Source organism: Hakea prostrata, chromosome 2 (assembly GCF_041222555.1).
Source record: "Hakea prostrata isolate BN-2017 chromosome 2, UWA_Hpros_2, whole genome shotgun sequence".
Classification (NCBI taxonomy): domain Eukaryota; kingdom Viridiplantae; phylum Streptophyta; class Magnoliopsida; order Proteales; family Proteaceae; genus Hakea; species Hakea prostrata.
In genome coordinates, this window is record NC_142601.1 from 56,694,561 (window position 1) to 56,706,904 (window position 12,344).

The 12,344-nt window shown below is 41.4% G+C and overlaps 2 protein-coding genes across 3 annotated transcripts; both read right to left on the reverse strand.

Moving 5' to 3' along the window:
* Nucleotides 1-270: 270 nt before the first annotated feature.
* Nucleotides 271-4,141, reverse strand: LOC149025096 (deSI-like protein At4g17486). Its single transcript, XM_089145322.1, has 4 exons — nt 3,616-4,141; nt 2,156-2,443; nt 1,593-1,673; nt 271-1,464 (listed from the first exon to the last, which is right to left on the reverse strand). The coding sequence occupies exons 1-4, from the start codon at nt 3,770-3,772 to the stop codon at nt 1,325-1,327; spliced, it is 666 nt and encodes a 221-aa protein (XP_089001448.1). The 5' UTR covers nt 3,773-4,141; the 3' UTR covers nt 271-1,324.
* Nucleotides 4,142-5,907: 1,766 nt separating this feature from the next.
* LOC149025097 (MAP kinase kinase kinase, putative (DUF1644)) lies at nt 5,908-9,609 on the reverse strand. 2 transcript variants are annotated; one of them, XM_089145312.1, is made up of 2 exons: nt 9,399-9,609; nt 5,908-7,791 (listed from the first exon to the last, which is right to left on the reverse strand). In XM_089145312.1, exon 2 carries the CDS (start codon nt 7,718-7,720, stop codon nt 6,629-6,631), a length of 1,092 nt encoding a protein of 363 aa, XP_089001438.1. In that variant the 5' UTR covers nt 7,721-7,791; nt 9,399-9,609; the 3' UTR covers nt 5,908-6,628. The 2 variants fall into 2 exon arrangements, with proteins under 2 accessions (XP_089001438.1, XP_089001437.1); XM_089145311.1 differs by having other exon boundaries at nt 5,909-7,740.
* Nucleotides 9,610-12,344: the final 2,735 nt, after the last annotated feature.

A 12,344-nucleotide genomic window follows, 5' to 3' on the forward strand; every position in this document is an offset into this window, starting at 1 on the left:
CTCAACTCTCAAAAGGAAAATAATATAAATGTTATAGAGCTCCCTGAATGCGAATTCCTGTTGGGCATTTTGATTGTCTTTAACATTCCTGGAATGGCTTTGTTTGAAGTTGCCAGTCGTGTTGGCCACTAAGGTCTCTGGCTTTTCTCATGGCTGAGACCTGGGATTGAGTGCTTCTAATAAGAATTATGGTTGAATTAGTGGTAGAATCACAAGCTCCTCACATAACAAAGATGGCCGTGAAGTTTACAGATTTCCTGGTCCTCTAGCCAATTTGAGTACCTGTGTCAGAGAGCTGTATCTCAAGCAATTATTTCTCATTACAATGCCCGAGCTGTTTCCTGATTCTTGGGAAACAAAAATATGCGAAAAGCCAGAGATATATGAGCCGCCTTCACTGCAGTAGGGCACACTACTAATTGACATGGCTCCACCATGGATCGGGGAAGAGATATAAGTCGGCACTGAAACAACGCTTTAATCAAGTCTGATAATAATGGTTCATTGGCATCGAAGGCCAGAACACAGAAGCTTCAAGCAAGGTTGTTCTAGGCAATAGAGAATGATTTTAAGCTAGCTTAAGGGACAAAAGGCATGAGAAATTGTCAAACAGATTCATTAGTCATGCCACACTGGCAATATACTGGAGGCAAATCAAATCCATCCAACCGGATCCACTTGGGCATTGAATAGAAAAGATAAACATTTGTTCAAAATACTCAAGGCATGAAGAATGCCATGCATCAAGATCACAATCTTTTCCAGCCAAGAGTTGACCATTCCATCTCACTGGCAGATGTATATCAAAAACCTACCTCCATTGATGGTGGGCGTTTAATAAGGATTGTTCCAACAAGGCTGTCCACACGTCCTCCCAATAGATTAAGGATAGAGTTTAGTAATACCATTAATCTATTCTAGGGTCCATGGGAAGTGTATTCCTATGGGAAATGAATCATCAAGGCATCAACAAAGTAGAAACAACTGTCTATTCCATGGTCAAGTTACAATGTGCAAACTTACAAGAAGGAAATTTTGACCACCAAGTCGCAAGCATCAATATTCATTACAAGAACGCATTTCGTCCCCAGTTCGTAATCCAAACATTTCCCAATCACCTAACAAGTATTGTTCTGTGACAAATAATCAAATACGAACAAATTGCATCAAACAAACCAACAAAATAGTAGGACTCACACATTGATGAGCAGATAATGTGAAAATCCCAGTTGAGTCCAAAATGGCAAATGGGAATACCCTCTTTAAATTGGGGGTCATGACAAATCACCATCTATCTGTTGTTTCCCATAGATAGCTTATAACTTCACCTTGGGACCTCTTTCACAAAAGACATTTCTCCACCAACAATTGTAGCCGAAAGAAGATGTTTATCTTGATCTGTATCATCACTTTCTGCCGTCTCATGCGGAGTGATGGTAGAGAGAGACTCGGAACCGTCTTCCTCTGGATGCCAAATAAAAGCAATGAGCCGAAAATGTCTAACAGTTACACAGAATGCAATGCAGTTGCCATGTAATTATGAATAAGGTGGAGGAAGGCTTTCAGGTAGCCAATATCACGAGCCTACTAACCTGAGCATGCGTGGTACTCCGGCAGCTGTTTAACAGTGGTTACTTGTAGGCTTTCAGGAAGCAAACAACTGCACATGGCACCTGAAATTCAAGTCAGATTCTTTTTCTGCAACTTTCTGTTGTTGCACACAATACAGCACCCTCACGTTCAGTAAAACAAAGGCAAAATGGAGAAAAACAAAAACTATACGTTATTAAATATTCCCTAGATACTTAGTCTTCTCTATTAAGGGAATAAAAATGTCAAAGACATGATGTTAGGCACACATTGAAGATCCTGTAAAAAAAACATAAGAACTAACAGGGAAACAGCATATCACAGAAAACAAGCAAATTAAAACATGTTGCTTAACAGCTGAAAGTACGAGAAGTACGAACAGCTGTAGTGGGGATGATTAAATGAACAGCTGAAAGTACGAGAAGGATGTGAACTCTACTATACAACCACCACCACCACAGCAGCAACAGCTACTCAGCTTGATCCCAACTAAATACAAGAAGGAAATGAACTATGCTAAATACAAGAAAATTAACTACCTACAAGAGTCAAAAGATATTAGTACCTAGTCGAGCAAGCCGGTTCACCCACCCAGGGATCCGTTTTCCTGTCAACCTCAACGACATGTCTTCTGTAAAATGGTTGCAGTTCTTGGAAATGAGGTGATAAGTGTCACCATGATATTCTGAAGCAGCATTCTCCATAAATGTGCGCACCTCACTTGGGGGCATGTTTATACGACCCAACGAAACTGAGCATCTGTAGATAAAACCTGGGCAACTCTTTGGTTCCACTTCAAACACTCCACTAGTTGGGAAGTCATGTGCTCCAAATCCGTATTCCATGCCATGTACTGTAAAAGCAGAATTAGAACCAATCCTTTTACTCAAAAATCAAATGCAACAAGTTCAAGCAAAGCAAAAAAATTTCAGTAAAAACAGCTTTTCTATATCACTTTTCTGCTCTAGAAATAGATTTACCATGGACTGCAACAGCTGCACAAACAACATTGTGGCAAAATGTAGATGGTCAAAAAACCATTCACTTAATTTACAATACCCATGTCTGAGACAAAGTTAAAAACTTAAAATATGGATGATGAAAGATATCAGCCCCAGCAACAAATCCCTTCAACCAGAAGATTTACCCTTCCAACGACTCTCCCATTTATCCATTTGGTTATAGACTAATGGACAAAAACGAACTATCAAATTGGATTTTATTGTCTCAATTCTCACGATCATACTTGAGTTGCAGTTTTTGGTTAATCCCCTACATCCTATGTTAATCACCATCAGATAACTTTGGAAGAGAATTGCACCAAACTAACTGCTCTGTAATTATTGGGGGTTGGGGTTTTTTTTTTTTTTTTTTGGGGGGGGGGGGGGGGGGGGGGAATGTTACCCTGTCTGAAATTCATTTACCAAGTCACATTGAACAATTGCAGTAGATGGTTATTGTTATTACATAGACAGAGCTTTCCTAGATCAGAGTTCAAGCACGTTCAGTGAATAAGCAACACTGATGCAATAAACCTCAACATAACAGAGTATACATCTATGGGTATAGATGCAGTGCTCCCACCACATCCCTCGTCCACACCAGAAGAAGACTTATGTGATGGATTTCATTAGCACTCAACAGACCAATTGCAAACCCAACTTTAGCAACACGATTCCAATTTTAAGGGGTTCCCAAAGTGAACTACCAGAAATCTAGCAGAAACTACCATTTCTTCGTTAAGCAAAGTCCAGAAGAAAACCATAACCTAGATTCCATAGAATCGAAACAAATCGAACCGAATTTGATGCAACTTCTTACCCTTCATTCCATTTTTTTTTTTTTTTGGTGTGGGTGGGGGGGGGGGGGGTTGTAAATAACCCAAAAGAAATTTCAACACCCACAACAAAGGCAGTTTATTCCAAAGGGGAAGAAGAAAAGAAAGATCTTCCCCGTTTTAAAAACATGACAAATTCTTTTAAATCCTTAAAATTGATTGCAGAAGGTAGAAATACGATGTCTTACCTTCAATTCCGGAATGATAAATTCCAACTCCAAACCAGGACATGTAATTGTTCATAGGGGTGAGATCATAGACATTAAGGCACACCTGGGTCTGGTTATCCCCATCACTACTTCCAGATGCTGCGTTAGGAACATTGGTGGACGTCATCATCCCCATTAATTAATTCCTTCTGCCCTGATTTTCTTTTCCTTTTTCTTTTGGGAGGGGTGCTAAAATGGGTTCCTTCTGCAACTCTCCACGATACCCCTCAGCTCCTCAACCCCCTAAAAACCCTCATGGCACCACGCCAGAGGTAGAGAGGACTCGAGAGTAACAGCGGAAAAGGACAGCAAACCAACCGATGAGAAATCAGATCTTCCGTGACATCTGAAAAACAAAAACAGGGTTCAGGGCGAAGAGAGATCTCGTGAGAGCTGAAGAAGAAAAGTTTCACTACAAAGCAAAATCGAACAGGAAAACTGAAAATAAGGTGTTGTTGATTGATCTCACATGCGTTCTTGTCTATCTACCCAAAATTAAAGGAAAGTGAAAGAAAAAAACAAGATGCGCATCTTTTAATAATTGTTTTTCTTTTATCTTTCCACACTGTCCCCACACAACATTCCAACCCGAATTTCGAATTTTCAAAGATGGTATACCACCAACGGGAGTTGGTCCAAGTGGTAAGCAGCTTATTCCGCTTAAGCAAGGTTCCGGTATCGAATTCTTGTAGATGCAAAAAATTCCCGCTAGGAGACTCACCCACCACAGCTAGGTGTGCGACGCGGGTCGAACCCCAATCTGGGGTTGGCAACCCAAAAAAAAAAAAAAAAAATGGTATACCACCCAACCGAACTAAAGCAGATTTTTTTGTTTTTATTCTTTTTGGAACTGAGGTTTGTTCAGACAAGAATTGCAAATGAATTTGGTCATGAATTGATTCGTTTTGGATTAAACCCAAGAACCGATGAATCTTCATATCTATAGAATCGACTAGAATAGAATTTAATGTAATCCATTCTAATCTGAATTAACTCGCACTGACCATCTAAAACCAGCAAATATCTATAAAATCTTAGAAATTTAAATTTAAATAAACACCTATTTAACCAAAAAGAGAAGTCTTTAAAAATCCTTAAAAATGACAAATGTATAGTCATTCCTAGAGAACCTCTTTGGATATTATGTTGTTGATTTAAAATCAAAATCCTCGTGGGACATCAGTGGTAATAGCCTTTGGCCATGTTACCCAAATTTTGTTTTTGGCATTGGGTCATCCCATTTGTGGAATATGAAGCATGAGAAGCAAAAGCAACCAACCATTCTATCTATTTTGAGCCTAGATGCAAAGAAAATGAAAAATTATAACATTTTCATTCTGGGAGATTGGTTTTTATGTAAATCCTTTGTCATTCTCGAAGAACAAAAGAACACTAAATCTGTTCTATTAGAATGATCAAGTAATTAGGAGCATTCTGATCCGCTCATCGAAGGTTTGTAGTTGACTTCGAACATCTTTTACCTACATACACAGTTGGTTGGTTGTGACTTGTACATATATACTTGTGGGAGTTGTGACTTGTGGATCATGCTGCCAAGGGGTTTAATCAGTTTGACCAAAGTTTTATCAAATGGTTTTTTCTTTTGGAGAGTAAACCAAAATAGTTTGATTATCTAAAATTGAAACTAATTAATCATCTGTTCCATTTCAACGGTTTGGTTCAAGGTTCCTATATTTTTTGGATTAGCTGGAATTTTTTTTATTAATAGAGATATTAATGACTATTTAATAGAAATGTGGTGATCATGTTTTGTAGAGAAAAGTGGTGATTAATTATATATTATAGCATAATAATAAATTAATATTAATCCGTGTCCGTAAGAAATTGCTGGCAAGGGGAAAGATTTGGCAGAGTCTTCCTTTCCAATTGTGCGTTTCCACGTGTGATAGCCTAACACGAGGGTAGAATGGTAATTATCCACCACAACCCACATGAATATGATACTCGTTTGTCTATATTTTATTAATTGCTGAAAAAGAGATATTCATTGGAATAAGGTATAACAGTTCTTCACTCTTCATCCTCATCTACCTGAAATCTTAACCCAATTGTGGTGTTTGGTAGATGACCATTTGGCACAAAAGCAGATAAGAGATGGGAATATTACATATACTATTAACAAAGGTCAGATTGACGACCTCTTCATTAAAAGATATTAGTTATTATCAATCGAACACTTCTTACCCGAAAAACAGGAAAAAGAATATCAATCGAGCACTGCAATGTTAGCAATAGCGTTTCATCATAAGCTGTATCTGATTGGCAGTTTTTAGATTACTTAAGCACTGAACAGATTGGTAGGGTTTGGTTCTTTACCCGTGCTAGCGCTTTTCCTATCTACCTCAATCCAAAAAACCAGTCTGAAGAGATTTTGTTGAGAAGGAGACGAATCAATCTATCACACTGTGATAAGCAAGCAAGCAAATTCATGGCATATCTCCTTCCTCCCCAATCCCAATGTATGGGAGGGAAGACTGGCAGTTAGCTTGGAGATGGTACTCGAAAGATTGAATTTGGAAATAGGTTGGGCATTAGTTACAAGTTACAACCGCATGTTGCACTGGTTCTCGTTGGACTGAAATTTGAGCAATCAAAGGTCAATTCTGCGGGGCTACAGGCAAAATACAAGTGAATTCATAACAAAAGAAGAAAATTAATGGGGGTAGAGGAGACGTAGAGTACAATTTGAAATCTGTAAATTTGTTCATTGTGTCTATTTTTCCAACTAATATAAATTCCCACCCAATTTAGCTCGAGACCTGCTCGGCACTCGGCTGGACAGATCCGCAAGCGTTGAATTAAGTGCCCGCCCGCCCCACAACACCTCTCTTTCCCTGTTGTGTCACCTGAACCACTACACCGAACCACTGAAACAGCGCATGAAATCTGCCGCGCGTGCAAAATTCTTCCACGAATTTCCTTAAGAGGACCCCAGGGCTAAAAGCAAGATCATGACAAATGATCATCGCTTTCAAGGTTCTTCTTCATTCTCTGGTGCAGGGCGTCTCCGAGGTCGAACCCGTCGCCGCCAGGCTTGTGAGATGCCTTCCAATGGATTGGTTTCTTCCTCTCCAGAGGCAGAACCTGTATCAACATCATAGCTCTCTCCCCAGTGCACCCTTCTTCTTCTACGACTTGGCTGGCCTCGTAGTATTGAGGCACCAGACCAGCTGCCACCAGGACTAGACCCAGGACGGAATACCCGAATGAGGAAAAAGACAGTAAGTAATCCTCCATTGTCCATGGCAAACATCTCATCCTCACTCCTTTCCTCAACGAATGCCGACTGGATGGTGCTAAGCACATCCCCAAGATCCCTCTGCCTCTCCAGATTTCTCCAGTCACGCTCCCGTTCTGGGTCTGCAACGGAGGGCCTCACAAGAGGGTGCTCAAGCCTCGCATGCTTCCGGAGGTCAGAATATGTCCCACAGAAATCACAAGTTTCACAAGCACAACTCCTAGTCTTGGCATTCATGAACTGGCGAGCACCCTCCACCACAAGCCAACCATTGATCTTTCCTCGACAGAGAGGGCAAACAAGATCCAATTGTGAGTGCTTTGCAGAAGGTAGGGTGGAGCTGTTCGAGGCCGGCTCATTCACTGCTGCATCTTGCGTACCCAAAGGTGGCGTGACCGTTGCATCCGAACTTACCATGCTTGGGCTTGAGTCTTGTACTGTGCTGCTAGACTCTTGTACCATAGCTGTTTGGGCGTCTGTAAATGCTTTACGGAATTGGTCCAGGCAATTAGAGTGTCGGTAGCTTGTATCACACATATACGGGCGACAACCTTTGTCATGGGAGGAACATAAGAGAAGTACCGCATTGTGCGGATGTTCCATACAGACGGGACACCTAGCATCTTCCCATTCTTTTATATCTTCAGGAGACTCCAAAGACTTCTCACTCTCTAACTGCCTCGCTTCTTCCCATTCTCTGGTATCCTCCACAGGTTCTAAAGGCTTTTTTGATGATGAGCGTCCACTGTGACTAGAACTGCAACGAAAAGGTGATACCCTAGACCTTTCAGATGACACGGAACGGCCTCTTCTATCTTTTGGCATTATGGTAGGTTCAGAGATGCCTAAACAGTAAAATATTGGCAGCAGTTAATGGACAAGCAGAAGCTGAAGATCTGGGACATTTCATCAAAATACCAATTAGTCTTAACTAGTTGTGTATGACTTGAGAACAAAAGGCCAAACAATTCAAAAATACTCCTGGATATCAGACAATCAGACAAACCAAATATCCTGTCGTCAAATACAGGAAGGAAAGCAGCACCGTGGAGATCTAAGGTCACACATGAGAAATTAAAAAACCATTCTCAATAGAAACATATGGATTAAATAAACTAGTCCAGAAATTCAGTCAAGCTTACAAATTTAAACTATTTCCAGAGAATTAGAGCTTATCTGTGAAGTAAAAGAGAAGAAGTATACTATAAGAAAGGTTTAACATACTCATGATAGTCATTTATTCGAGAAAAAAATCCTGATTAACCAAAAACTGAAAATTTATCATGTCAAGGCTCATTCTATCAAAAAATATACCTATCCAGACAACAGATGCAGAAGCAAAGGGCACACTGAGCCAAGCTCACACAGATAATTCAGCACATGCTGAAGTAGATGGCACCATAGCTCAGTTTAAACTGTACTAATCATTCAACAGAAAATTTTCACCTACAAACAAAGTAATGATCTGAAATCCACAAGAACTCCGAACTACAGAAGTTTTTCTCACTATATGCCATAAGAGTTCTCAGGCAAACCCTTTAATCGATAAAATAAGGAAGTACTAACTTTATCTTAAATCGATCCAATATCTAATTAATGATTGCATTCAAGCAGATTCCTCCTCGAATTAGTAAGTTAGGATACTTAGGCACACAGCAGTCAGCATGAGTGGTATCCTAATGCGATTACACAGCATTTAACCTCAGTAGGTGGAGACTGGAGAGTGGGTTTACTCAGATGCTTGCACCCTGATGGTGAAAGAATTTTCACAATAAAATTATGAAAGTTAGCGGTGGGAGGTCCCTGTCAGTACAAAGTGTTCGTAGAGTTCAGCCCTCAACATACTCCAACCAGGACAAAAGTAAAGTAATTTCCTGAGTTAATTTCCTCAACGATGAAAACTCAGGAAATGGTCGAAGGACAGAAATCTCAAATTCAGATTTCAACGAAACGAACAGCTACTTTAACAATCTCAAACTTTGAAGTAGTCGTCGATATCCAATACAAGAAGCATAACGTCTCTCCCCGTAAGTTGCGGAAATTTAATTTTCTTTCATAACAAGAAGTAAAATCTGTAGAAACCTTATAAACATATAAAACTTTGTTAAAGCGAATACAACCATCTCCAATCATTTCACCTCTATCAATAACATCACTCCCCAACCAGCAAAAGTTTTAAAGCAACTTCCCAAAACATATCTCGTGGAAACAAACATCATATCTCAAACCCAAATCGAAGAATCAACAGTTCGCCAATATTTACATCCCAATCCCGCTCCATCGCAAAACCTAATTGATAAACAGAGACCCACACCAGCACCTCCCTCCTCCCCCTCCCACCCCCCAAAGAAGAAGAGAAAAAAAGAATCGAAAAAAGAAGGAAAAGAATTCCCAAACAGAAGATCGGAACCGGTAACAAGCTAGAATCTGCAGGAATTCTCCAGATCTGGCAGGACTCAAAGCGAAAACTTGGAGTTAAAATGATTATCGTGTAGAGATTTACCGGGTTGTTCAGGGTTTGAAGTTGGGAAGATGGATTAGATCTAGGTCAAGGATGACGCTTCGCAGGATCCAATTGATTGTTAATACTTGAGCAAGCCTCGATTCGGCCTTGACTATGAAGGTTGAAGAAGGAGCAGGCGGTTTCTAGGGCTCCCTCAATCCTTTCTTTCACGGTGAGAGAGAAAGAAAGAGAATGAGAGCGAGAGAAGAGACGAAATAAGAGAACAAGAAGGCAAGAAAGTGTGTATATATATATATATATGGCTTCATTTCCGAGCTGTATGCTGACATGGATCTGTGGTTGCCCTTTCAAATTTTTGGAAGGTTTCGATTTCATTATTGCGGTTCCACATGCGTAAGCGTAATTTCATCATCTATCATAGGATTGGTATCGTGTCGATCTGACTGTCAAGAAATTACAACTCATATGGAGCACCGCCTCACAAAAAAATAATATATCAAGCGTCAAGTCGGCCGTTTTGCAGCAGTCATCTCTCGATTTGTCCGTTTGAATTTACTAGAACGGTCTTCTTCTACCAAGAAATTACGGCCGTCCTGATCAACAAATAATTTTGGACGGTCCAGATTTTTATGTCAATTGGTAAAAAACCACCACTTCCGTGTAAAATGGTAAGAGTTCGAATGCACTTGGGGTTCATACCCGAGTGGGACTAAACCAAACACTTAGTCAGGCCCTTTGCCGACTAACCAAAGAAGAGCGTCATTTACACTAGACCTATATGGCAGCGACGCCTTAGATAAAAGGTCAACTACAAGGATAATTAGGCGGGACAGACAACAATGAAGCATAGTCCAGGGAGAAATAACGACTCTCGTCGGGGAACCTACCCAATCCAGAAAAGGTAACACATACACTATTTAAGCGATGACTCACCCCTCCGGTAAGCACCCAATACATTTTGAACATAACCAAGTACAGCTCTTGCATGAGATCTTAATCTGCTCATTGTCTAACTTAACCATCGGAGGCGGTTGCCCGACATACGAGTCGGCCCGTGTCTAACCTTTCTTGCAGGACTCATCGTCTCAGGAACCAGAAGGGGCTTAGGCATCTAAATAATAATTGTGACGCATCAGTTTGGCACCGTCTGTGGGAAAGACAATTTTTAGTCATGGCAAGGCGAGGAGTGAATAACGGACGAAGACAATAGAAGACCCAACGTGGGGGTCAGACTCCAAAATTCGAACCTTTTTTACTCGGGGAGCTCGAACCACTTCCCTCACCGGATCTTTTTCCCCCTCGGGGGCCTTTCTCTTGGGACTCTTAACAGTCCTGGCAGCAGCTGCAGAAGTCTGGCCCATGGCCGCAGAAGACTTGGCCGCAGTGGCAAGTGCAGAAGGGGCCTTCAGCTTAGAGGGTAGCTTCCTCGCCCGGGCTAAGGACATAGCCTTGCTCGCAACGGCCAAACAAATCACCCATGGGAACATCATTAGCCATTGCACAACAGAGAAAGTTAATCAGGTCAAAAAACAGAGTACATAAAAGAAAATCAATCAGAACAAAAGCTCACCCTAGGAAAATCCCCACAACTGAAGGACGGGCTTGTACTCCATGGAATAACCATGGACGGCAAAACTCATCCCCCTCAACCTAATTAATTCTCCCGATTATGTCCTCTTCCTCGGGGTCCAAACCGAACGGGGTATTCAGAAGATCAATTTCATTCTTCGGCGTCTCTTAGAAATCAGTGAGAAATGGCTCGGGAGCATGGGGACGGAAAAATAAATAAAACTCCCTCCACTTCTTGGTCGTGGACGGGAGAGTATCTTTTTCAATAAAATTCCCTTGAAAGTTAAGGGAAGAAAAGACCCTCTTGGCCAAGTAAAACCAGCCTCGCTGAGTATGAGGGTGCAATGAAAAATAATTGTGGAACAATCTGAAGGTCGGGACAACTCCCAAGTTATGACAAAAACCTGAAAACCCGATGATATTGCGCCAACTGTTCGAGCTCAGGTTGGACGGGCTGATAGAAAAATGATTTAAAACATCAACAAAAAGTTCATACATGGGAAGACGCAGCCCCCCGATGAAGGCATCATAGTAAAGAGAGTAAAAACCGCTCGGGGGACTGTTAACCCGAGTGGAGTCACTCATGAGGATGACCTCATAGCCATCGGGAATAGAAAAAGAAGACATAAATCTATCCAGATCAATAGAAGAAAGGGAGCAGGGGTAGAACTCAAGTCCTTATGTACTTTGAAGGGATGCTCTTGATCGGGAAGGAGCAACCCTAAAGGTGGACGAACTGTGAGAAGAAGTAGCTACTGACTCGGGATGAAGGGTACTGGCAGAAACAGAAAGGGTAGCCGACTCATCCTCAGATTTGGAAGCACCCTCTAAAGGAGCTTCATCATCCGGGATCCCTTTGTTCGAGCCTTCCCAGCCAGGACCCTCGGGTTTGAACTTTCTACTGTCCAGTCTGCTCGGCTAACTCGACGATCTCCATATAAGGCCTAGAATCATCGTCAAGAGGAGCATCACTCCGGGAGCTGCCAGACATTTCATCCGAGGATTGCTCGTGCAAGTCCTTCAGACGATCCCCGATGAGGTTAACAACCCTTGTTTGACCACTATCACCCACATTGAAGTAACTCTCATCGGGACGACGTTTTCTCTCACGATGTACTGGGATGGGAATGCTGTTATGAAACCTAAAACCCCTCTTTGGCATCGTGATCGGGAAAGAAAAACTTACTAGTGAGAGATCATTTTGAACTCAAAAATCTAGTTGGGAGTAAGTCTTGGTTGAGAGCGATGAAAGCGATGGATCGAAACAAAGAAGGAAAGGGGGTATTTATACTACCGGAAGAGGCGTTATTGATCTTGATCGAACGGTTGCGACGTAACGAGATCAACGGTTCAAAGGAAGAGAAGCTTGGCCTTCCCGAGGCTACCATAATGACCATTAACTCTGCCATTTGACGT

What these genes read in the sequence shown, in the direction of transcription:
- LOC149025096 (XM_089145322.1), bottom strand. Translation starts at nt 3,772, where the DNA reads ATGGGGATGATGACGTCCACCAATGTTCCTAACGCAGCATCTGGAAGT. An exon ending in TTATCATTCCGGAATTGAAG is followed by an intron (nt 2,444 to 3,615) that starts GTAAGACATCGT and finishes CTGCTTTTACAG; the next exon opens with TACATGGCATGGAATACGGA. An exon ending in GAACCGGCTTGCTCGACTAG is followed by an intron (nt 1,674 to 2,155) that starts GTACTAATATCT and finishes CTTGAATTTCAG; the next exon opens with GTGCCATGTGCAGTTGTTTG.
- LOC149025097 (XM_089145312.1), bottom strand. Translation starts at nt 7,720, where the DNA reads ATGCCAAAAGATAGAAGAGGCCGTTCCGTGTCATCTGAAAGGTCTAGG.